This window comes from Phyllostomus discolor, chromosome 13 (genome assembly GCF_004126475.2).
Source record: "Phyllostomus discolor isolate MPI-MPIP mPhyDis1 chromosome 13, mPhyDis1.pri.v3, whole genome shotgun sequence".
In the NCBI taxonomy this organism is placed as follows: domain Eukaryota; kingdom Metazoa; phylum Chordata; class Mammalia; order Chiroptera; family Phyllostomidae; genus Phyllostomus; species Phyllostomus discolor.
In genome coordinates, this window is record NC_040915.2 from 38517389 (window position 1) to 38541978 (window position 24590).

At 56.9% G+C, this 24590-nt stretch overlaps 2 protein-coding genes across 2 annotated transcripts; one reads left to right on the forward strand and one right to left on the reverse strand.

The window, feature by feature from the left end:
- Positions 1 to 318: 318 nt before the first annotated feature.
- LOC114510271 (olfactory receptor 10AC1-like) lies at positions 319 to 2356 on the forward strand. Its single transcript, XM_028528921.2, has 2 exons — positions 319 to 502; positions 879 to 2356. Exon 2 carries the CDS (start codon positions 887 to 889, stop codon positions 1853 to 1855), a length of 969 nt encoding a protein of 322 aa, XP_028384722.1. The 5' UTR covers positions 319 to 502; positions 879 to 886; the 3' UTR covers positions 1856 to 2356.
- LOC114510386 (zinc finger protein 90 homolog) lies at positions 1892 to 16578 on the reverse strand. Its single transcript, XM_036013643.1, has 7 exons — positions 16356 to 16578; positions 15250 to 15291; positions 11659 to 11785; positions 11298 to 11393; positions 9853 to 9944; positions 8984 to 9058; positions 1892 to 2086 (listed from the first exon to the last, which is right to left on the reverse strand). Exons 2-7 carry the CDS (start codon positions 15256 to 15258, stop codon positions 1892 to 1894), a joined length of 594 nt encoding a protein of 197 aa, XP_035869536.1. The 5' UTR covers positions 15259 to 15291; positions 16356 to 16578.
- Positions 16579 to 24590: the final 8012 nt, after the last annotated feature.

The following is a 24590-nucleotide window of genomic DNA, read 5'->3' on the forward strand; positions in this document are numbered from 1 at the left end:
AGCTTCAGCCACAGGGGTCGTTTTGTGTGACGGGCCAGGAAGGCTGCTTCTTGTCATAACACGGAGCGGGGCGGGCCGTCTCCCCTGGCCGTTTCCCTGTGACTGAGTCCGGGAGGAACAACAGGCCCCGGAGGGGTCTGTCCCGTGTCCAGCAAAGGGGAGGAGGTGGAGGATAGAAGTAAAACAGGAGGCAAGATCCAGGGCCGGAGGAGGGGAGCACACCGGGTCTATTAGCAGAGCCCGGAGGTGCCCCCGCCCCACCCCCTCATCCCCCCAGGAGAGGCTGTGCAGGGAGAGGTGGGGGCGGGGGTGGGGCTCTGTGCCTGGAGCCTCTCCGGTGCTCAGGCTCCTTCGTCGCTGTGGCCCTCTGCAGGAGTGACCGGCCCCACCACTCAGAACCGGCCCACGCAGGAAGGAGGCTGTCGGGAGGAAATCGGGGTCCCTCCCGCCGCTCTCACATCTCGTTGCTGTGGGCTGGGACGCAGACCACGTGGCTCCGTAGGTACAGGTGAAGTGGGGTTTAGAGCACGGGAAGGCACTGGAGGGGGGTGGACAGGTGTGCTGAAGACCCCTGGGCACCGGGAGGTGTGCAGGGCACGGTGGGGGAGGGGGGGCAGAGGGAGAGCAAACAGCGGCTCTGCACACCCGAACCCCTGGTGGGCGCCGGCTGTGGGGCGTGGGGGCGGACAGTGCTGCATTGCAGAGAAGACCCTGAGTCCCTGGGAGGGGGGAGAGAGTGTGGGGGCAAGGGGTGGCCCCTGGAAGGCTGGGCAGAGGGTTCCGAGCCCAGGAGAGGCCGAGGACGCGCACTTCCTGGGAGGGTGGGTCACCCTGACCGTCCCCCCCCTCCCCCCGCCGGCGCGCGTGCCCTCCCCCAGGTGCCGACATGAGCCATAGCTCGAACTGGACCGCCCCGCAGGAGTTCATCATCCTCGGCTTCTCCGGGTGGCCCCAGTGGCTCCGGGTGCTGCTCTTTGCCCTCCTCCTGCCACTCTACCTGGCGACCCTGGCAGGAAACCTGGTAATCCTGGGCCTGGCGGTGGCGGACGCCGCCCTGCACACGCCCATGTACTTCTTCCTGGGGGCGCTGTCCGCCGTGGAGGCGGCTTACACGCTGGTGCTCACTCCGCGCATGCTGGCTGGCTTCCTCCTGCCTCCCGGCGGCCAGGCGGTGGCCCCCTCTACCTGTGCCGCCCAGATGGGCCTCTTCGTGGCGCTGGGTGGCTCCGAGTGCCTGCTGCTGGCTGCCATGGCCCTGGACCGCTACCTGGCCATCTGCCGCCCCCTCTACTACCCTCAGCTCATGACCCAGGGGCTCTGCTGGCGCCTTTTGGTCTCCTGCTGTGCCGGAGGCTCCGTCCTGGCCGCGGGCCTCACCACGGCCATCTTCCAGCTGTCCTTCTGCAGCGGCATGGTCAACCACGTCTTCTGCGACCTGCCAGCCGTGCTGGTATTGGCCTGCGGGAGCCGCGACCTTCAGGAGCACGTCCTGCTGGCAGCCTGCCTGCTGCTGCTGGTGCTGCCCCTGGCCCTGATCCTGCTCTCCTACACCCGGGTGCTGGTGGTCATTCTGGGCGTGGGCGGGGCCGCGGGCCGCCGGAAGGCCTTCAACACAGTGGCGTCGCATCTCACGGTGGCTGTGCTGCACTACGGCTGCGCCACGGTCATGTACGCCCGGCCCCTGCGCAGCCGCAACCTGGAGGAGGACAAGCTGGCGTCCCTCATCTACATCAACCTCACACCACTGCTGTACCCGGCCATCTACACGCTGCGGAACCGCGACGTGCAGGGCGCGCTGCAGCGCGTGCTCAGCCCCGGGACGCGGGGGACCGCCCACCAGGCTGGGGTCGCCTAATGCTGGCTGCCAGGTGGCGTCTGTTCTGAATCTCCCTCACTGATTGACGGAGACCTCGCCGTCCCAGAGCCACGATGGCTCCGCATGCCGCCGGGACAGAACCTGGAAAGCGTTTATGGACGTTTGGAACTGGATGAGCCCGGCTCGGGGAGGACCTGTGTGCAATGCAGGATGGTTAGCAGCATCGCTGTCTCTGCCCACTAGGTGGCAGTAGCACGCACCACTCCCAAGCTGGGATCGGCAAAAAGGTCATCAGACATTATTGCCCAGCGTCCTCTGGGGGGGCGGAATCACCGCCGGTTAGGAACCTCTGCTCCAAACTCGAGCCACAAAGTATCTTTTGAAGGGAAATGAGTGCTAATGCACAAGGAGTTCATAACAGACAAAAACTTGAACACAATCCAAATGCTCATGGCCGTGATAGAGGCAAATGACGCAGCTCATAGTCATGCGGCGGGATAAGACACGGCGACCAGAAAGACCGGCCTGCTGTTACCAGCCGACAATAAGCACAACAGAGACTCAACACGGAGCCCAAGAGGATGAAGAGTGCGTGCCGTGCGCTTCCGTTGAAACACAGGCCGACATCAGCCCTGGCTGGTGCGGCGCACTGGATTGAGCACCGGCCTGGGAACCGAAAGGTACGCAGTTGGATTCCCAGTCTGGGCGCATGCCTGGTTTGCGGGCGAGGTCCAGTAGGGGGCGCCCGAGAGGCAACCACATATTGATGTTTCTCTCTTTCTCCCTCCTTTCCGCTCTCTCTAAAAATAAAATAAAATTTAAAAAGCTAACATCATACTCATCTCAGGGGGTATCCTGAGGGTGGTTCCCTCGGGAAGGACTGGACTGCAGGGGGCGCAGGGAGATTCCTCGCACACTGGAAATGTTCTGTGTCTTGATTTGGGTGGCACTTACATGGGTTTAGACGTGTGCAAAACTTGTTGCCCCTTACGCTCGACTTTGGACTTCCCAGTCTCCAGAACCATGAGAAATGAATTTCTGTTCTTTTGTAAGTTGCTCGGTCTGGTATTTTGATATAGCGGCCCGAATAGGCTAAGACAGTACCTTTCCTTTCTCCTCTCAGTGACCGTTGTCACTCTAAAATATAATTTAAACACCTGCTTTCCTTCCCACTCACCTAACCCCCCACTACCCACCCCCACCCCACACAGTTAGATTGCAAGCTCTGTAAAGCCAGATCTCGGACCCTATTCTTATATGTCAAGAGCAATGACCTTGGCAGTTCTTACTAAATAGCTGACAGAGGAACACACCACGGAAATGCTCTGGGTGGTTTAGGGGCCACAGGGCCGGGACACAGCTCAAGTCCTGCCAAGGGGAAGGATCTGGAGGATTGCATCCTCCCCTGGTCTGTCCCTCAGAGCATCAGAGCCAGCTGTGAGAGCCCACCTTCCCAATGCACAGAGCCTCGGCAGCAATAGGGGGGTCGCCTGGCGTAACAACCGTGCTTAGAAAACGTGAGAGCCCTAACTGTACCCCAAGGCCAGAGTCCCAGGTTCCAGGGGAGGGAGCTGTTCTGAGAAATACACCCTAGGGTGAAATGCACCCAAGGGTCCATTCAGGGACACAGTCTTGGAGGCAGACTCAGTGCCGGCAGATGCTGCCTCCCTGGCCTCTTGGTGGGGGCAACCGCGCCCATAAAGGCTGACTTGGGGCAGGGTGGGGCGGGGGCGGTGACGGGGGCGTGTATCTGGGCAGGCAACATGGCCCGCCAAGAATCAACTGCCTGGAAAGTGCCATGAAAGGTGGCCTCCAACCATCTCTCCAGGCCGTCTCCATCCTCACCTCCTGCTTCTTCCTGACGCTCTTGTGACCACGCGCTAGACACCCCCACCTCCTCCCCAAATCTGCTCCTCAGGACAGGCTTAGGGATGCCGGGCCCTCTGTGGTGCAGCTGCCCACCCGCTAATGGGTCCCAGTGCATTTCCTGAGTCCTTGCAGGCCTGAGGGGTCCACCAGCAACACAGTATCGGGGCTGAACACCTCGGAGTAACAGCCACCACCCAGGAGGCCTTTTGCAAGTGACTACCTGGCAGTGGGCCCCCTTGGGGTGAGCAGGCTGGATATTTGCCCAAAGGCAGCTGTGGTTGTTTTGGAGTGAGAGGTTGTTTACCTTTTCAGCTAAAGTGGGCTAGGGGCTCAGCCTCCCGGCCCTGGGTCCTGGTGTGCTTTTAAAGGGCCATGCGTTTGGGTCTTTAGAAATATCGCTGAAGGCTGCACTTCTGCAGCTCAGGGCCAGCGCAAGGTGAGCATGAAACCCTCCCAACAGCCAGTCCGCCCCTGTCTCCTCCCTCCCTCCCGCTGCTCACAGCCTCGTTTGTTTTTGTCTTCCACTTGTTTCTTTGGGTTTTTTTTTTCTTTATTGGGGGGGGGGGGATGTCTTTTCTGTTTTCCTTTTTTGTGTGTATTTTTTCCTTTTCCTTTTTTATTTTTGTTATGTACCAGACCTTTTCATATGTTTTGAGTATTGAGATGCACAAAGTTTCAGTTCAGTTTCTTTTTTCTTTATTCAGCGATAGCGGACATAGGACGTTGTATCAGGATCAGGCGTACAAGGTCATGACCCCACATTTGCATACATTGGAAAGTGATTGCCACAGGAAGTCTCGTTATCTGTCACCTCACACAGTCCCAATTTGCTTTCCCTGTGAAAAGAACTTTTAAGGCCCTCTCTCTCAGCACCTTTCACATAATACAATTCAGTTCGGAGTTTCGGTTTCAAACTGGACTACCCCGCACCCACTTGGCCTTATGGATTGCTACCAGAAAGATCTGTGGCGGACCTTCCCCGGGGGCTGGACTTGCAGGTGGCCCCTTGCCTCTCCAGGGTGTCCCCATTGCCCACTCCAGCATGGGGGTCGCCCTCTGCTGCGCAATGTCGGCGGGACCCCTGCGGTGGCCGTCAGACCCGGCGACAGCAGAGGTCCAGTCAGCACTTTGTCACGTGGGTGCACCAGGCCCTGGGCAGCGCCCGGGCTGCTCCACGGGCTCTTTACAGGTGTCCCGGCACCAGGCACTCGGGCTGTTTGCATCGGAACATTAGCTTGTGCCACCATGTGCCAGGGGTGCGGCCCAGAACGTCCCCTAGGGTCAGGCAGGGGACGAGGTGGGTCGGCAGCACAGTGGGCAGCACCAGAGGGACGGCGCCCCGGCGCACTAGCTTTTGCCAGGAACCACGTGTTCCCGGCAATGGCGCCCCCTACCGTCTGGTTAGACTCAGCGTCCCCGTGCGGCCCCGTCTCCCTGTTCTCCTTCTTGGGGCACTGCCTGGCACCTTCACCCGCTAACGTACTTGGGCAGGGTTGCTGCTCCTGTATCCCAGCTATTAACCAACGCAGCGGGACCTCATGAAAATTGTGGCCAATTCTCCCAACAGTCGGCAGCTGGGGCGGCGCTGGTGGTGGGGAAGCACACCTGAACTCCGACACCCTGCGGGGTGACGGGCAAGCTCCCCCCACTCCCGGGATAGCAATGCTCCGAGGTCCAGGAGGACTCGGGTGCTTCTTTGGGAGCTGGCGCTTTGTGGTGGGCAGGCGGCCCGCACGTGGTGGGACCCCCAGACAGCGCCGTCCACCTGGCGGAGCCCGTCAGCCAGCCGTTTGCAGCTAAAATGCTTCCCCTGAGGCCAGTTGCAGGCGGGGGTCCCTTCCACCCTGTGTGTGAGGCCAGTTGTCAAGACTTGGTGAAATTAACGCACGTGCTGCCGGGTGCGGGAGGGGGAGCTGGTTCACCAGCAGACCGCAAGGGAAGCTGGGGCAGAGGAGTGTCTCACTCACAGGCTGGAGGAGGTGCACAGCAAGCCCGCATGGTCCACCTGGGAAGGGCAAGGCAGCGTACAGATCGCGAAAGGTAGGACAAGGGGCTTGGGGGGAGCCCAAGCCTTTGCTAGGGTCCCCGGGTGGAGCGCTTCGGGGTTCCCTGGCTAGAGCCACAGAGGTCCAAAGCAAGGGAACCTGGTCTTCTTGGTACTTTCCACGGGGCTCCCAGCCAAGGGGTGCACGGGCTGTTCGGGCGCTGGAAGCAGAGGAGACCGGTGGTCCCAAGGGATGCAGGGAGCAGTAACAGGGACTGAAAAATTGGTGTGTGACTGCGCAGCCGCCCTCCAGGTCAAGCACATGCAGGAGGGGACTAGCGGCTATTTGAGGCAGACGGCCGGGCCAGACAGTGGATCCGAGGCTGCTGCTCCACGGGGTGACTTAGCCCAACGGTGGACAGGTGTGCACTTAGAGATGTGGGTTTTGTCTCAATTCATCCAGCTGGGCACTTACTCTGCTGCTCAACTCTGTGAACGCCCGTCCTCTGTCAAGTCTGAGCCGTTATCTCTTTGCCTGTTCACCTTTCTTCACGTTCTGGGTTTCGTCTCCCAGGAGCTCCTCTTGCTCCGGTCGCCCAGTCTCGCTCGCCCGTGTGCTCGCACTCCCGTGCCTCTGTGCCGACTTGCTCGGCCTGTTTTCCCGTCTGTGCTCTCGCTCCGGCTGAGGACGATCTACCACTGGACACGCTCGTGGGGTATTTTAATTTTCAGGGACTCTGTTTCTCGTGTCTAGATGCTCCAGGGAGTTCTCTCCCAAACACATGCAGTTGTCTTGCTGTGCGCCTTGCTCTCTTAGGGTTTTAAGTTTTTTGTCTTCAATCCTTTTTAAAGATAGTTGTTTGAATACAACTTCTGGTTTTTCTATTACCTAAAATACTTGGGATTCTTATTTTGTTAAAACGTCTGTTGACGTTCACAGTGGATTGGTTCCTCATGTTTTGTAATTCTGTATTGCGGCCCTGACTGCTGTAGCTCAGTGGATTGAGCGTGGGCTGTGAACCAAAGGGTCGCCGGTTCGATTCCCAATCAGGGCACATGCCTGGGTTGCAGGCCAGGTACCCAGTAAGGGCTGTACAAGAGGCAACCACACATTGATATTTCTTGCCCTCTCTTTCTCTTTCCCTTCCCCTCTCTCTAAAAATAAATACAATCTTTTAAAAAAGTCTCTGCATTATGAACTCATTTTGAGTTCATGTGTCAGAAGCCCGACACACACGGACTGAGTGTGTCTTCCTCCAAAATATTTTGTTTGCACTAATTGCTCAAGTTACAAAAACAACAAACAAAACAAAATATTTTGTTTGCTTCTCTATGTTGTCTCACAGGCCAGGACAAATTTCTACGTTCAGGCACTATCTGCCTGTAGCGCCTGACACCAGGTTTTGAGCAAACAAAATTAAACCTGCAGGGCAGCTGCGGCACCGACTCACACACTTGACTTCTGGCTGCCGGCTCCCTCTGCCCAGCGGGCCCCCGGAACGCCACCTTTTTTCACGCAGACTGAATGACGCATGGGAAAGGGGGCCGGCTGGTGGCTGGTGGTTCCCCGCTTCCAGCGGTCGGCGGTGAAACGGTTCCCCGGAACCGTGGACGGCCAGCCCACCACGCTGCGGGCGAGGGGAGGCCTGGGCTCCCACGCGTCGCACAAGCATAACACACTCACCAGTTGATTGAGACACAGTCAGATGTCATGATCAGTGGGCTTCCGCCAGACGTGCCGGCGAACAAGCCACAGAAAGCCCCAAGGGGTCGGGGGCGCGGTGTGTGGGCCTCTGGTTTGGCCATGAACTTGCGGCGTTCCCATTGTAGTGTGTGTCACACAGACAACAGGCTGTGATGTGGTGTGGCAAGTTCTGATAGATGCCATTCTCTATGTCATGGTGTCTATGTCCACAAATGCTCAGTTATGCTCAATTGCCAATGAAGCTCAAAAATAAATAAAATTCTTTTTCTGTGTATTTTTAGGAACAGAACCCCTCTGTGGCTATGGGGTTGTCCTAATGCTTATTAGATCTGTTGTTTAATGGTTTAATTTATTCACGTATATCAAAGCTCAGTACTCACAGTTAATATAGGTGCAGATATACTTTATAATTAAGCCTATTCCATAAAAATATATCTTTCTAGTCACAAGGGTGTCCAACCTTTTGGCGTCTCTGGGCCACACCGGAAGAAGAAGAGTTGCCTTGGGCCGCACATGAAATACACAAACACTAATGAAAACTGATGAGCAAAATAAAAAAAATTTTAAGTAAATTTACGATTCTGTGCTGGGCCGCAGGTTGGACACCCCTGGTAATGCGTCATTACCATCCTGGCATTGGTTTTAGGAGAACAGACTTCTCCTAAATCTCTAAGGTGGTGGAATGTCACCTGAGGATGAATCTCGGCATCAGGGAGCGGCGCTGGACTTCGCCACAAAGGAGCCGCCACGGGCGGAACCCCCGCGGGTTTCCTGTCCTAGATGTGCTGAGACTCTTGCGTGAGAACCTCCCCTGTCCAGCCGCTCCCTCGTGTGGGCTCTGGGGGTCGGGTGAGGCTTTCATCCCGGGAGGAGACTCTGCCGCACTCGAGGCTCCCCCAGTGCTTCTCTGGCCTGTGGGTTCTGGGATGGGCCACGAGGCAGGACTCCGGGAGGAAGGTTCCCCACGCTCTCCGCAGGCACAGGGCTGCCCTCCCGGCCGAGATCGGTGATGGTCGATGAGACGTGACTTGTGTGGGAGAAGGTTCTCTCGCATTCCGAACACTTACCAGGCTTCTCGCCGCCGAGAACCGTCCTGGTGCCAGGAGCCTTCAGCACCACTGCTGTTTGCCCCGCGTTTCCCTCCGCTGTGATCTTCCCGGCGGCTGGGGAGGCAACCCTTCCCTGGAACCGCTCCCCTCGTGGGCGCAGCCACAGGATCTCTTGCCTGTGAGGGCGCTCTGGGCCGGAAGGAGTCCTGCTTTGGGGGGAAAGCCTTCCCCGCGGTTGGTACGTTCTGGGGCTTTCTCCCCACCAATGACGGTTCCCTGCCGGCACTGGCTGCACTCCCGGGGAGGCGCCCCGGGAGGCGGAGGGTCGAGCTTGGAGTAGAGAAGTAAGGTCCCCTGTCCGTCCCACTGGAACCTCCTTCTGGCCAGGTAGGCGTTAGGCTGCAAACTCACGCCACTGGGGTCGCATCTGTGGACCCACTGCTTTGAAGGAAGGAGGCCTGGGTTCTGACTGGTGCCTTTTTCCGTCGTATTACGGCCCTGACGCTCTTTTTTGGTCGAATCTTTCTTGCCTACGAATGCCTCTCGCCTCAAAGGCTTGCCTTGCCCTTGCCGTTGCCGTTGCTCTTGGCGTTGCTGTTGGCGTTGCCTTTGCTCTTGGCGTCGCCGTGGGCGATCTACTTGGGGATCAACTTGCAAAACTTCTGCGAGGGAGGGGAAAAAAGACACAAACGTGTTACTCTTTCAGGATTACATCACAGAAGGAGATTTCTTCAGAAATGTTTGGAAGGAGGATTAATTTTGTGGTTTCAAAGCTAGAGCGGCCCAGGTTAAATAACACAGATCCTATTACAAACCCTTCCTAGTCCCTTGGTTTTTGAAAAGAAAAAATGAGATGCCGGAAATCGGGGTAAACCATCAATGACGTCCGAAGAGGAAAAACACCCCAGGAAATGGGAGCGGGAGAGAGAAGCCAGGAAGGGTGGGTCTGGGCACCGAAGTACTGAGCGGCCAGCCCGCCGGGGGAGGGGGAGGCCCGGTCCACAGCAGTGACCGGCGTCCATGGTGGAAACGGGCCCCCCCCCAACCGGGGTCCACTTCAAGCCACCCAGGTGACGTCACTGAATGCAGAGCTGGGAAGACTCAAGTGCAACCGGCTGTCACGGCCAGCCCTCGCCCTGGCACCCTGCACAAGGGCAGACTGAGCAGGAGGTCCCGCCAGGAGATGAGGATAGTTGAGACGTGTTAGCAAGGACTAGGGCATGACCAGGGCTTCTGGAGGGGTCGGGAGAGAAGGGTTTAGGAATCCTGAGAAAAGGGCTCAGATTGAAAGAAGTGACACGGAGCCTGGGGTCCCTCCCCGGGTTCCTGGGTCACATCTGCACGTCCCTTGCCTTTCCTTCTGCTCTGAGCACCACGCCCTCATCGGGAGAGGACTGGTCTTGGCCACAACGCAGGGGCGCGCCCTCACGGGGCCCCGGGGATCTGTCTGGTGTCCGGTGCGGGAGCGCAGGGGCGCAGAGCGCAGGCTGGCCTGGCCCCGGGAGGATCCCCCACTGGGGTCTGACAGCTGGGGGAACATTTACTCCCGTCATGGCTCCTCAGAACCAAATCTGGCCAACAACCCAACCCTCACGCGCCCCCTTCCCGCGTCCTACGGACTCGGCCGCACACCAGCCAGCCCCTAAACCGTGTCCATGGGTTCCAGGCGTGCGGGTGTCCCTGTGCCTGTGGGATCCGCTCTGAGGGTCTTCAGTGTTGGATTCAGCAGCCTGTGCCCAGGCCCTCCTTTGCCTTTTCCTTCATTTATGTCTTAAACCGCACGCTGCACCCGCAGTCTCACCGTGGGCGCCCAGACCCCAGGTGACCACGGGACGGCTTTGCTCAGAAACGTGAGCCTTCCCTGAAGGGCGCTCACTTCCTAAGAGACAAAATCAATGTCTGCTGATGGTTCCCCTTAGGACTGTCTGGGTTGGAACCCAGCCAGCGGATTTTTAAAGGTCGCCAGGTGATTCCGGCGTGCACCCCTGATTCATGACAGCTACCCCGAACAAGTGCTTACTAAGGCGTCCCTGTCCTGCACGGAAGAGGCAGTCAGTGCCCGCCACGTGAGTCCCACAGAGGTAAGCACAGCGCTGGCTGTGCAGCTCAGTGGGTTGGAGCGTCCTCCCAACGCCAGAGGGCTGTGGGCTCCACCCCTGGTCAGGGCGTATATGGGAAGCAACCGATGCACATTTCTCTCTCTTTCCCCCTTCCTCTCTCTCCAAAACCAATCCACACATCCTTGGGCGATGGTTTCTAAAAAACGAGGACAATGAAATGCAGGTGCTTCTCCCCATGGGGTTATACAGGGGTGGGGGGAAGCTTCATTTAGAACTTACTAGACAGAATGAGGTCATACTGCGTGGTTTTGAAAGAAGAGGAATTTAAAGGCATACACAAGGTAGTAGCTTAGTTTCTGAGGCATTTCGATGTGAAAGAAAAACAACAGCAACAAAAACGAGTGGCATGAGATAGGAGATATTTTTAAAAGACGGCAAATCTGTGGAATCCCTGAATGCATGAGAAAGCCTCTCCCGTCACCGTGGGGAAAGGGGTAAGAGTGAAGAGTCCAGAGAAAAACCAAGCAAGTATGGTCTCCAATAGGGATGGCAGGATAGAGAGAGGGAGCAATAAAACTGGAATTTGTCCTCCCCTAAAGTCCAGGGAAAGGGGCGTGGCCATGCAGTGACGTGTGCGGGTGGCGGGAGTCATTTGGGCATCCCCAAGTTCCTGGGCCCCACGTCACAGCGGCTCAGAAAGACCCCCGGCCTTTAGGACTAGTTGCCTGAAACCAGAAAACCCCAAGGTTCTGACTTGTGACCTCCTGGCTGTATGTCCACGCCCCTCCCCCGCCCCGCAAGCTGGTCCTCTCACCTGGGACGCCCCACCGGCGGATTTCTTCCTCCTCCATCCACGCTTCTTGCCCCAGCTCCAGCTTGGAGATCACAGCCGGTTTGGTGACCTGACACCCTGTTCAGGACAACAGTCACAGGGTTTGTGCGGAGCCACCGGAGCCGTCTAAGCACGTGGAACACGCAGGCCACACAGGGGACATTGACGTCTCAGCCAGAGAAATTTCACTCGGGAGGTAAACTCACAACTGATCCCGGTGAGAGGAGAGCAAGACTCCTTGGCAACCGAAACGCAAGGCCAAACACTGTTGGCCGAGGGGCCCTATGCCCCCGAGAGACGGGAGGAGCTGGGATGTGACCCGGGAGCACGGGGAGTCTCTCACCCACGGAGACCAGGTGGCTGTAGGTCTCCAGCATCACGTCCCGGTACAGGGTCCTCTGCGTGGGGTCCAGCTGCTGCCACTCCTTGCGGGTGAAGCCGACAGCCACGTCGCTGAAGGACAACGACCCCTGCAATGGCACACACCCCTGATTAACTCGGTGCGCTCCACCCGGAGGGCTGGGGGGGGGGGGGGCGGGGATGAGGTGGGCCTCGCCAGCTCCGGGGTGAGGTTTCCCCACGTGAAGGTGTATAGGCTTTGTGTGCCCCAACTTTGTACAGTTTGTGGGAAAGGAAAAAATGTTGGAAAAAAATCTCAGTTGAATGCCAGCCTGCAAACTGGGAGGTCCCTGGTTCGATTCCCAGTCAGGGCACATACCTGGGTTGCAGGCCAGGTCCCCAGTTCAGGGTGCATGAGAGGCAACCAAAATCTCTCTCACTCTCTCTTTTTTAAGATTTTATTTATTTATTTTCAGACAGAGGGGAAGGGAGGGAGAAGAGAGAGAAAAACATTACTGTGTGGTTGCCTCTCCTGCGCCCCCCACTGGGGACCTGGCCTGCAACCCAGGTATGTGCTCTGACTGGGAATCAAACCAGTGACCCTTTGGTGTGCAGGCTGTTGCTCAATTCACTGAGCCACACCAGCCAGGGCTGAATCTCTTGCACATTGATGTTTCTCTCCCTCTCTTTCTCCCTTCTCCTCTAAAAAAGTAAATAAATGAAATCTTTTTTAAAGAAAAGATGTCACTTCTGAATCTCCCTTCATTCACTCCGTGAACAGGCATTGGCTGAAGACCCGGTGTGTTCCTGGCATTGGTGCTCGGGGCCGACAGCTGAAGGCATCACGGTTCCTGCAACGGCCTTGCGGTCTGGGGGAATGCGCCGGACAGAAGAGACCGCTGGACAGGAATGTCACACTAAAGGCTGTGACGGCGGAAATCTAAGTCCAGAACAGACACCAAGAGGACAGCAGTGATATTCCACGTGCGGACGTGGAGCCAGGCTTCTCCGGCGGCCACGTGTGAGCAGTCGTGGAAAATCCACAGCGCGTTGATGCCGCCAGGACATTCTGGTCAAGAGCAAGTTCACGCACGGGTCTGCTTCTCAGGGTCCGCGGCCGGATCTTTACTCGGAGCCTTCGGTGGAGTTACGTCCGTCCCCCTCGTGTTCTGCGGTCCTTCTAGCCCCGCACCGGCGTGCGCGTGTGAAGGAGCCCCCGCCTCTTCCGTCTTTCCCTGCCCACGGCACCCGCAGACCTCTCTACCCGTCACCCCGATGAGGTTCTGCAGGGGTGGGGGGCGGACGGCTGGTCCCCGTGCGTGCGGATGGATTCCTTTGTTGGGGATATGGCGTCGGCCCACGAAACTACCGTTCAGATCCACCACGGAGGGCCGGGTTCTGGGTCCGTTTGCCCGCCTGCCTGCAGCTCCCAGCCCGTCTGCTCTGTCTGCGACCTCAGGCGACCCGCTTGACCTCTCTGGCCTCTGGCTGTTCGTCTGCCAAGTGGGAGGAAGGGCTCACGTCTCCCCCACAGGAGTATCCGTGGAAGAATTATGAAAAACACAGCCCGGCCCATCCGTGCTCAACAGATGGAGTTTTCTACTCGTGTTGTCCTTATCTGATGGCACATAGAGGCCTGGGGGAGGGCGGCTCCCAGTGAGGCTCAGCTTCCTGCAAAGCAAGAGCTTCCCGGAGAGACACCCCATGGGACACCTGGCTTCACGGCCGGCTCCCTCTCCCGAGACGGCTGCGGCGCTGCTGCCTGGCCCTCCGCGCCCCCTGCTGGCCCTGCCCCGCGCTCTTGGTGGCGAGCACCTAGAGAGCCCCAGCTTAACCGGCCTCACCCACTCCCACCGAGACCGGGAAACCACGCCCCATGACTGCGTTTCCTCCTGGAGTGGGCCGCTGTCCTGCCTGTACGTGAGGCCTCGTCTTCCTCTGAGACTAACGTTCTTGCTCCCCGCCTGGCCCCCAGCCACATGCTGCTCCTGGGGGCTCCCCGCCGCACACCCAGCCCAAACGAAGCTGGACCCGTCCGAACCCTCCCTTTGGGGTCTTGCAAATGGCTCCAGGAGGGGACACTTGGCCCCTTTCCGTGGCGAGATCTGTGTACGTGAGGGGTGGGAGCAACGGGCATCCCACTTCTGGCCCCAAGGGTGAAGTCGCTATGACAGATGGCAGTCACAGGGATGGAGGACAAGAGCGCCTCTTGGTGACGTCTGGGTTCCTGGGTGTCACTGTCCCTGAGTCCCAGCTGCACGCACACCGGCTCTTCCCACAGTGTGGGGCGCTGCCTCGATTCCTTGTCCTGAACCAGGTGTGGCTGGGGTCCGGGCCCATAACTTCTGCAGAGTGCCCGCGATGCCCATGCCTCCCTGCAGCCCAGCGGGTGGAGGGGGGAGGCCCTTTAGGAACAGAGAAACGTGAGGGTGCGGACAGGTGGGTGGTAGAGGACGGCACTGGTGCCCAAGAGAGAGGATGACGACCGAGGGAGAAGGGGCTCGAGGGTGGGTGGCTGAGGTCTGAGTCCAAGTCCTGAGCGGAAGGGAGGGCCGCCACCTCAAGCTCCGGAGAAAGGGCTGGGATGCTCGGACCCCTGGCCCTCCGGCACCTGCCGAGGACTGAACCTGGGGGGGCGCTATTCGCTCTCCGTCTGTGTCAACAATCATTGGGAAAATACCACATTTTGCCGTGTATACCGCACACCCTGGTTTTGTGCACATTACACACGGGATTATGACGCCCATGGTATGTGATCCTTATACCCACATACAATGTGCATCCTGATTTTTCCCTCAAAAGTCTGGGCAACAGATGCGCATTATACACAGCAAAATACGGGAAACCTGAAGGCTGTGCTGTTAACTCCCTCCTCCGGGGGACGCGGAGCTGTGTGTAGGTCGGTCTGACCGTGCGGGGCTGTGCACGTCAGCCCCAGACAGCCGTGGCCGCAGGCGCCTGCGCTGGCGTGGCGCCCGCCGTCTGCCCGGGGAGGAGCCCGGCGCCTGCGTCCACCTCCTCCTCGCCAAGAGGCCCGCCGGCGGCCGCGCACCAACCAGGGCCCGTGGCACAAATGTCTAAGCGCCCCCAAAGCTGGATTTCCCCTGAGACAGCGACAGGCTTGTCCCTGACGGACCACACATGCCCTGTATTGGGTGGAGTCTGTCGTTTTTGGTGCCAGGGGCGCCACACAGAACTTCAGCAGCCCCTGGTCGGCAGCCACCCGCCCTTCCCACGGCCTTGGCCTTCCCTCACCTCTGAATTGTTACCGATTTGATTTCTCTCTTTTTTTAAGATTTTATTTATTTTTTTTTTAGAGATGGGGGAAGTGAAGGAGAGAGAGAGGGAGAGAAACATCCATGTGTGGTTGCCTCTCTTGCACCCCTGACTGGGGTCCTGGCCCGCAACCCAGGCATGTGCCCTGACTGGGAATCGAACTGGCGACTCTTTGGTTCACAGGCCAGCGCTCAATCCACTGAGCCACACCGACCAGGGCATGATTTCTGTTTGCATTTTGTTTTATTGGCTGCATTCTCATAAGCAGCCTGAAATCCACGGTCGAACAAAGCGCAGTAGAAAGAAGGGCCACACTCACCTGGCACATGGTGCTTCCCTGCAGGTCGGGAGGAGCGGACACCTGCAGAGGCAGAGATGGGGGTGGGGGAGGGGAGGGCGTGAGGCAGGCCTCCTCCAGCCTCAGAAACAATGCTGAACCCCCGTCCCCACCCCCCAGGCATGGGGGGGTGCGTGGAGGACAGGCCAGTCCCCAGGACCCCTCAGCTTGGGATGTGACAGGGACACTGGAACTTGGGTTTTTCTAGTTAACGAATATACCTCCCCGGGTCTTAGTAATTCATGTGCAGTCTACTGGCCTCTGCCCCCCCACCCACCCCAAAACTTAACTTAATGGACATTTTTTTCTGAAGAAAACAGTCATACATTTGGGCAAAGATTTACTGGCCGGATATTTATTTCGAATTTGGGAAAGCTCTGAAAGAACAGTAGTAAGTGAATGTCCGATCATAGAACAGCGGTGACATGAATACACTGCCTACGAAGGGGAATACTTCTTTTTGCAGCAAAAAAAAAAAAAAATGACATCATGCAAAACGGTTCACTGATGGCACACTGACCACGGAACGGGGTGGTTGAACATGGGACGGCCGGGCACACACAGGCAGGAGCGCACGCACGTGCACGCTCACAGAGCGGTCTCCGGGGTGACTCATGGGGGACAGAAGCCAGTGGGGCTGGGCGTTGGATGGTTGGATAACGACTGGTAGGACATTGTTTTCTTTGTCGTTAGGTGGATTTCCTAAGCTTTTCTATGACAAACAGGCCGGTAGTCTAACACAACCACTTCTGGTTGTTTTTAAAATATCTATAACTTAAAAAAAAAAAATCTGTAACCTACTCATCTTCCAACCCAAAGCGTCCATCGCCGGTCCTGCCCCGGTGTCGGGGAAAGTCACGGGGGCGTATGAAACGGGTGTGGGGGGTCCGTTTAAGGGAGCTCCGCTGAGATGCGGGGAGCTCTGTTCACAGGGGGCGCTCCATGCTTCCCGGGGGGGGGTCCTGCTGAGTTGTGTCCGTGTGAACAGTCCCCTCGTGGCTGCTGTCAACCGTAACTTTCACTAAGAACCGTCCTGGCTAACCTGACCCCTGCCCAGGGGGCAGTCTTGGTCTGGCTCTGCCCCTTACCAAAACTGGGACAAGATCTGACGCCTTCTCCTGAGCCCCCTCCCCCTCTCCTCCGTTTCCCAGGGAACAGGAACACGAAGGTTCAGGGGCACATCCACTGTGGCCGGAAGCACGCCCTGGACCCACACCCACCGCCCTCCTGAGCGGACACAAGGCTGGTCTTAGGTTTGGTCCCACTCAGGACAGAGGCGCCCTGAGGCTCCACCCGAGGACTCTGCAGACACGAAAACTCCAGAGTTACAGAGACTTCGTAAGGAGCCCTGAGGGTGTTTTGTTTTTTTTTTTTTAAATCAGAGACCACCTAAGTGCTTACAAATAAAAGACTGGCCAATAAATTATGATACAGCTAAAGCATGCCAAGATATGAATCAACTGAAAAGACTTCGGAAGAACTACCCAACACGGAATTGGGTATTTCTTCCAGCAATCCCGGACGGAAACAGAACAAAGCAGGTGCACAGCGCATGCCTCGCAGATGAGAGACAAGCAGATGGACAGGACTTCCCCAGGGGCCTGGGGGGGGGGGTTCGGGCAAACCCCAAACACCCTGAATTCTAAGGGGCAGCTGCTGGATACACCCTGGCAGACCCTCCCTTTGAGAGGGAAGCAGTCGAAGGGGAGCTGTCCACTGAGGGAGTGTCAGATGGGGTTGTCCTTCCCTCCCAAGCCAAGGGAGGGGGCACCCCAAGGGGACTGTTCACGGAGACCGGAGAGAGCTGCAAAAAGTGGGGTGGTGACCTTGCCCCCCCAGGCCAGATGTGTGTCCAGCTGCGGAAACTCTTAGGCACATAGTAGCTCCCCAGAAGGACACCTGAGAGAGCGCCTGTGAAAGTTTGGGGTGCGGGGGAGCCCAGGAACCGATGCCAGCGTCACAGCTGAGGAACTCTGAAGCCAGAGGCCAGTTGAGGCCACCTGGGGTGGGCAGGTGAGGAGAGGGGGCGGGAGTGAGAGCCACCTGCACCGTCAGCCTTTCCTGGAACAAGGATGCAGCTTCCAAGAGGTGGTGGGGAAGCTCGGTGGGCCTGAGCCGCGTGGCCAGCACACTGAGCAGGCAGGCTGCCGGCTGGGTGGGGAGTGCCGCCCCGAGCGGAGGTACTGTGCGGCCAGGAGCGGGGGTCTGCACGGACCTCTGCCGAGGAGCCCCTGCTGGTGTCGCAGGCCGTGCACCCCCCAAACAGCCATCACGAGGCCTCCTGCATAACAGAGAGCGGCCAGGGCTCGGCAGTGGGAGCTGCAAGTAGCACCAAGCAAGCAAAAACCCGTGCTATTTTTCCTCCAGGGTCATGCACCGCCTAACGACCTTTCAGTCAACGAGGACAGCATATGCGATGGTGGTCCCCTAAGGTTCCAGTGGAGCTGAAAATCCCCGGCCACCGAGGGACCTCGTGGCTGTCATCACATCCCAGCGAACACACTGGTCACGTGTCTGTGGGGGGGCTGGTGGAGACAGACCCACACTGCCAGGCGTGTCATAGTGCAGCGTGCACTTGGCCATGACAATAAACGATAGTGTTACGGGTTTATACAGTCACTATATCTACTTTTATGTCATTTTAGAACGCCCTCTGTACTTATAAAAAGTTTGCTATCAAGCAGTAGGCCTGTTACCCTGGCAGCCTCACGTCTTGTGTTTACCACGACTCTCGATGGCATCGTTTTCACCATCTCGCATGGAAACACGCAACTGATTAATCTCATACTGTTTTGCACCGTGACGTGCCGTGCGCCGCCCGGGGGCAACAGGCTGCACCACACAGTGGGACGCGGTGGGACGGGGGCTGTGCCACACAGGTGTGTGTTACATGTACGGTGTGATGTGTGCACAAACCCGCCATCACGTAATGACGCATTTCTCGGAACCCATCCCCGTGCCTGTCGTTAAGTGGTGCACGACTGTGTTTCCCTGACCCTGGCGGCTGAGAAGGAACGGTTAGGGAGGAGGCCCTTCCCCGGGCGGCGTGGGGAGAGGGGAATTCCAGACCACAGCTCTGTGGGCAGGAGGGCGAAGCGTGGGCTGGACGTGAGCATGGAATGTTCGTCAGGCCGCGGACAAGTCGGGGGGAGACTGTTCTCTAGCACACCCCGAAGGGGCTGGGCACCTAGGACTTCCCTGTACACCGTAGGGAAGTGTCGCAGGTTGGATCGTGTTCCCCCAAAAGACAGGTGGGCGTCCGAGCCCTCAGCACCTCAGAACTCGACCTTGTTTAGACACAGTCTTTGCAGATGAGCGAGTTCACGGGAGGTCCTGAGGGTGGGCCCTAAGGGACCGAGTCTTTGTGGACAGGGGGCATTCGGACACAGACACGCACAGGGAGCATGGCACGTGAAGCCAGAGGCAGACGTCAGGGTGACGCTGAGGAACCAGGGAGTGGCAGGAAACCCCGGAAGCTGGGAGAAGCCTTGGATGACCCTCCCTCCAGGCCCCAGGAGGAGCCAGCCCTGCAGGCACCTTGACCTTGGACCTCTGGCCTCCAGAATGGCGGGCATTTAAGCATCTGTGTCCAGGCCCCTCGAGTGTGGGTGCTGTTGGCTGCAGCCCCAGGAAGCCCGCCCGGGAGAAAGTGCATGGGGGACATGTCATCGGTGGAGACACTGCCCCGCGTTTCCTGACCGTGCACACCAACTCCGGCGCGTGGGACGGGCTCTCGTAAACATACAAAGGAACCTTCTGTGGGAAACTCACAAAATGTTAACAACGGTGACCCCTGCGTGGCGGGGTTTGGCTTGTTTTTACTAAGTGGCATTTCCCATTTTTTAAAACAATAAACATGCGCCTTGTGGAATGTTTAAATATTCCAGAAGAGTGTATAGAGGCCATGGCCCTGGGTTTTCCCTCCACGACCTTCTCTCAGAGTCCTTGCCCTGGAGGACAGGAAGTCCCTGAGTCGGTCTGAAAGGGTGGCGGTGGGAGGGCGTGGGCTTTAGGGGGGCCCTGGCAGGTGGGAGGGAGCCCCCCACCGGGCCTGCAGGACAGGAGTCCTGGGGGCTGGCGCTGACTCCGCCTCATTTTCTTCCATCTTTAGTGCGAGCAGGGAAGATGAAACCCTCTGAGGTTATTAAGGAAGCAACTCTGGGGCCCCGGCCTCCCTAGAGGGGGTGTGGCCCCACAAGGAGTGAGTGACACATGGAAGTGACATTGGGATGGGATGAGCTAGAGACCTCGCCGCAGGGACAGCACAGAATGAGTGTGCACAGCAGTGGGAAGACACTGGGGGTGCAGCCTGTCCTGCATCTCGGGGACCCTTCCTCCCCTCCTTGTCCGTCTTCCGGCCCCTGCTCCTCCTGGCGCGCCTTCCCTAACCCACATCCTAGCGGGTCCCCTGATGCGATGGCACCGTCTGGATCCACTCTGTCAGCAGGCGGGTCTGGGGCTGTTTTCGGGTCCCGTTGCTGGAGGCTGCCCCACACCGTGGCCTCCAACCTCGGCCCTAGGCTGCAGAGAGGGGGCCCCCCTTCCAAAGCACACTGCTGCCCACCAGGTCTCCTTCCTCATGAGACTTCTCTATTCCTGGGACTCCTGGGTCTTGAGGCCCGGGACCAATATCGCCAAAGCTCTGCTCTCCCGCTGAGAACTTACCCTCGGCTGCAGGCTCAGCTCCCACTCTCCACGGGGTAGAAGTGAACTTGACTGTGCAGACAGGGCCGAGCCCTCGGCCACAGCCTGCTTCTAAGCCTCTGCAAAGACACTAAGAACACCTGAAAATAAACAGACGACATGGTGAGGCTCATGTGAAGACATCAGCAGGACACTTGAACTTGACCTCTGAATCAGAAAGCAAGTCGGGACGGAAGGGAGAAGTGGAAAGAGTGACACAGGAAGGCTGTCCTGTCCCAACGCTGGCCTTGGAAAGGGACACACTGTGTGAGGAGGATCTCAGCTGACAGCCGGTGAGGACCAGGGTCTCAGGCCTCAAACTGGCAGGGACCCACTCTGTCAGCCCTCGAATGAGCGGGAAGCAGGCTGTCCCCTGGAGGAGAGTCCCAGGTGGGAGCCCCGCCCATCTGACTTGACTTTGGCCTTGGGATGCCGGAGCAAAGAGCCCAGCCACAGCCCCGCAAGCTGCTGCCTGCAGAACTGTGAGCCAAGAGGCGGTGCTGCCTTAAACCTCTGAGTGTGGTGCTTCGGTCCAGGGCGCCGGAGACCCCACATGGAGCTCCACTGCAAGCTCAGGAGGGAGGGAGGGGGGGGCTGGAGCCGGCTCCCTGGGTACTGCAGGTCAAGAGGGGGGTTGCGGCTGCCATTGAGGAAAACACAGGAAGTGTCATCCTTCCAGAAATTTCTCTTCGGAGGAACCCTGGAGAAGGGTGGCCACCGTGTGGGCCCCAGGGCCCAGGTGAGACCTCCCACATCCAGCAGGGAGAGGATGGGGGCTGGCACATGTCCTGGGCTCACACTCTGAGAATCTCCAACCTGTGTGTGTGGGGGCGGAGGGGGGGGGCAGCATTTTCACAAGCCCCACCCCGGAGACTCAGGACCCAGAGCCCGCCTAAGCCTGAGGAAGAAAGAGCACCCTGCCCACCCCCCCACAAGTGCCAGACCAGCCAGCACTTGTGGGGCAGCGGGAGGTGGGGGGGGCGTCAGGAAGAGAAGCCCGCGCACCGCGGGGACAACAGTCAGCGGCCCACTCTGTGCACAGAGCGTCGCCGGTGAGCTGCGAGGCAGGCAGCAGTCTGGCGGTAACCATAGCAACGACGAATGCCAGCCCACTCAACTCCTGACCAGTCTCCTGGCAATCCGACCTCCGGCCCTGGCGGCCCACATGCAGGGACAGCGGGGCGGAGGCTTCTCCTGGCCGGCACACAGTGTCCGGAATTCGTTTAAATAAATAAATACATAAATAAATACATAAATAAATAAATAAATAAATGAATGAATAAATAAATAAATAAGGAGAGGTACGAGAAGCCAGAAAGAACAACCCCCTGCGAAGAGACAAAGCGAGGAGGCGAGGACCAGGCGCTAACCCGGCCTTAGGTCTGGGTCACCGATAAACGCACACGATGCGTATGCAGCTCCGACGCACGCACCACCAAACACTGACGCAAATGGGAGAGACGCACACCCTCCCGCCACAGGGGAAAGGTTCCAGGGTGTATTTTCAGGAATGACGACCCAGGATACAAAAGAAAAATAAGGATGTGTGACACCTGAATAATTTAAGAGCTTGATCTACGGAATCAGAAGAATGTAATTAGAGAACATACATTCTTTTTTTTTGAAGCACATTTGAGGCAGTTGCAAGACTGACGAGTCAGCTGAGAACCCTCAGCAAACGTTTTAAGAATCAACACGGCGTAGATGCCACGCTCTAAACCAAAAAGCAACACGACTTGAAAATAATAAAAGGAAAGCATAAATACTTATGACGACCGCAAAAATACTACGCATCAAAATTGGTGGATAATTACATACCCTTGAAGGAAAATCATAGCCCTAAGATATGCATTAAATAAAACTGAACATTAATGACATTCTCAGGAGGTGAGCACAGAAAAAAAAGAGTAAACCCAGAATATGTAAAAGGAAAGAAACAAGTAGAAGCAGAGGTTTAAAAAGAAGAAATCACTGCAAACCAAAGGGTCACTGACCTGTTCGATTCCCAGTCAGGGCATATGCCTGGGTTGTGGGCCAGGTCCCCAGTAGGGGGCGTGTGAGAGGCAACCTCACATTCCTATTTCTCGACCTCTTTTTCTCCCTCCCTTCCTCTCTCTCTCTCTATAAATAAATACATAAATAAGTGAAATCAAAGAAATAATAGAACATGTTAAAAAAAATACCCCGTCACAAATACATTACCTGAATCTATTCCTGATGAAACTTGAGGGTTGTTGTGTAACCACTGCCCTGCACTGCCCGAAAGGTCAGGGTTATTAATGGAAGGCCCGGGGACTGTTACGGAGGGAAGGAGATCAGAGAGAGCTGGAAAACACTGGGGAGCGGGTCTGAGGTTTCTTCGGAAGAGAGGGTACTGTTGAGGGGACCAGTGAAATCTGCACGACATTGGCGGGTTCGGTAACTGGTGCTGCATCAACAGCTAGTTCCTGATTTCAATCACTGATACACTGTGCCGGTGTGACAGAGTGTCCCTGGGTTGGGGAAAGGGACATCGAAGGACTGGCACACACGCAGATGTGTGGAGGGGGAGGAGGAGAAGGAGACAGCAAGGTGTTGTATACATGGGTCGAAGGTGGTTTACTTCTCGGTGGGCTGACACCCTGGCTCCAAAGAGAAGCAGCACCAAACCGAAAGGTCGATGCGTGTTTGGAACACAGCCCCAACGGCAGCAGACCTGCAGTTGTTCAGAGCCCGCCTGCTTTGCCCGCCCTGCGAAACTGCACCCAGGCCCGGGCAGCCACAGGGGCTGAACTACCCCGTGGGGCTGCAACCGCCCCCGGGGGCTCTGACCCGGAGATGCCTGGGGGGTTCTCTTGTCCTCCTCCCTCTGGGAACTGGTCCCCGGGCCCCAGCCTCTGGGGGCTCTCATACTTCCAGGGACACCCCCCCACACATGTACTTGTATGTGCGCCTGTCCCCTTGTGTTATATCTTTTCCTTAATCAGCCCTGCAATTGCTTGAATTCCCCCCATAAAAACGTGGTAACATGTTAATATTTGAGGAATTTAGATGAAAGGTATTCAGGAATTCTTTGTACTATTCTACCATTGTGACTTCTCTTTAAGTCTGAAACTGTGCCCCAGTAAAAAATTAACAAGAGCAGTCAGTAGCTGGTGTGGCTCCATGGATTGCAAGCCGGTCTGTGAACCTAGGGGGCGACGGTTATTCCCAGTCAGGGCACAGGCCTGGGTTTCTGGCCAGGTGCCCAGTAGGGGGCGCGCAAGAGGCGATTGATGTGTCTCTTGCACATTAATGTTTCTCTTCCTCTCTTTCTCCCTCCCTTCCCCTCTCTCTAAAAATAAAGGAAGAGAGAAAAAGAAAAAACTAAGATCAATTATTGCAAGGATTATTAACACCAATAAAATAACTGGTTTGTATTTAAAACTAACTTCAGGCATGATTGATGAAAATAGGGGGAGGCAAGCATATACAATATTCAGACAGGAAAAAGGAGACAACTTCAGTAGAGGTATTTTTAAATTATTAGACTACTATAAATAGGATGTCATAAACATGAAATTAAATTGGGCACCTTTCCATAAAAATACAAATTACAAAAGCCGACAAAGCAACAGAAGACCAAATAAACCACTAAACAGAAAATGAAATGGATCCATACTCAAAAATATGCCACCAAAGAAACACAATCAAATCCTGCTCCAAGATTTTTATAATGTGCAGAAGCCAAAATGGATTTGTATCTAGACTATAGGGAAAAGGCTAAAAATAAACAAGAAAAAGACAGTCCTGAAGAGACACAGGCAAAGGTAATGAACACGGAAAACCACCGTATGCGTTGTTTACAGCTACGTTCACACCTAGTCAGTAAATAAACACAGAGAAGGACGCAGCAATCTCAGGACTCATGACCTCACGGTGGCAGGAGGAAAGGTGGAGTAGGGTTACTAATAGAAGTGGTATTTTTTTTAAAAATAAAAAGAAGTATGTATCATAGTAAGTAAAACCTGTAATAAGACCCAAGTTCAAGTCATAACGGAACAAAACTGACACATTTGGCCTTGTCAAGATTTAAAATGACAGATCCGGTTTCATTTGCCTCCCCAGCTCGAGTCTGTCCCGTCTTGAGCAAGAAAGCATCAACGCCGGACAAATCCGTCATCTCTGCATGACTTCCCACCCTCGCCGCTGCGGGAACGGAACCGTCCCCACTAAATTGCGCCCACCACCTCTCTCATCTACCCGCAAACGGACGCGCGCGTGCGCGCTGCCCCACCTCCGCTCGCCCAGGCAGGGCTGCCCCCCTCCCCAAGTCTCAGGAGACACTGTCCCCTGCTCACTGTTCTCGCGCCCTTAGCTCAGCCGCCACCAACTCCACTCACTGCTGGCATATTCTCACCCAAACACCAATCACTGCGTCAGGTACCAACAGGACCGAGTCTACAGCCCCTGACAACCTACTTCCCGGAGCCACCTCCAGCCGCCCCGCCCGGGGGCTCCTCCTGGCGCCAAATGCGGCGCTACCTACCGCGCATCCTTTTCTTTAAGGCTCATCTTTCGACGCGCCGTCCACGGCTGGAACTGACCTCCCTCCCTGCGTCCACTCATCCAGCCAAGATAAGCATCGGGGCACCCACGCTGGGGAGCTCCTTGCTGTTCGC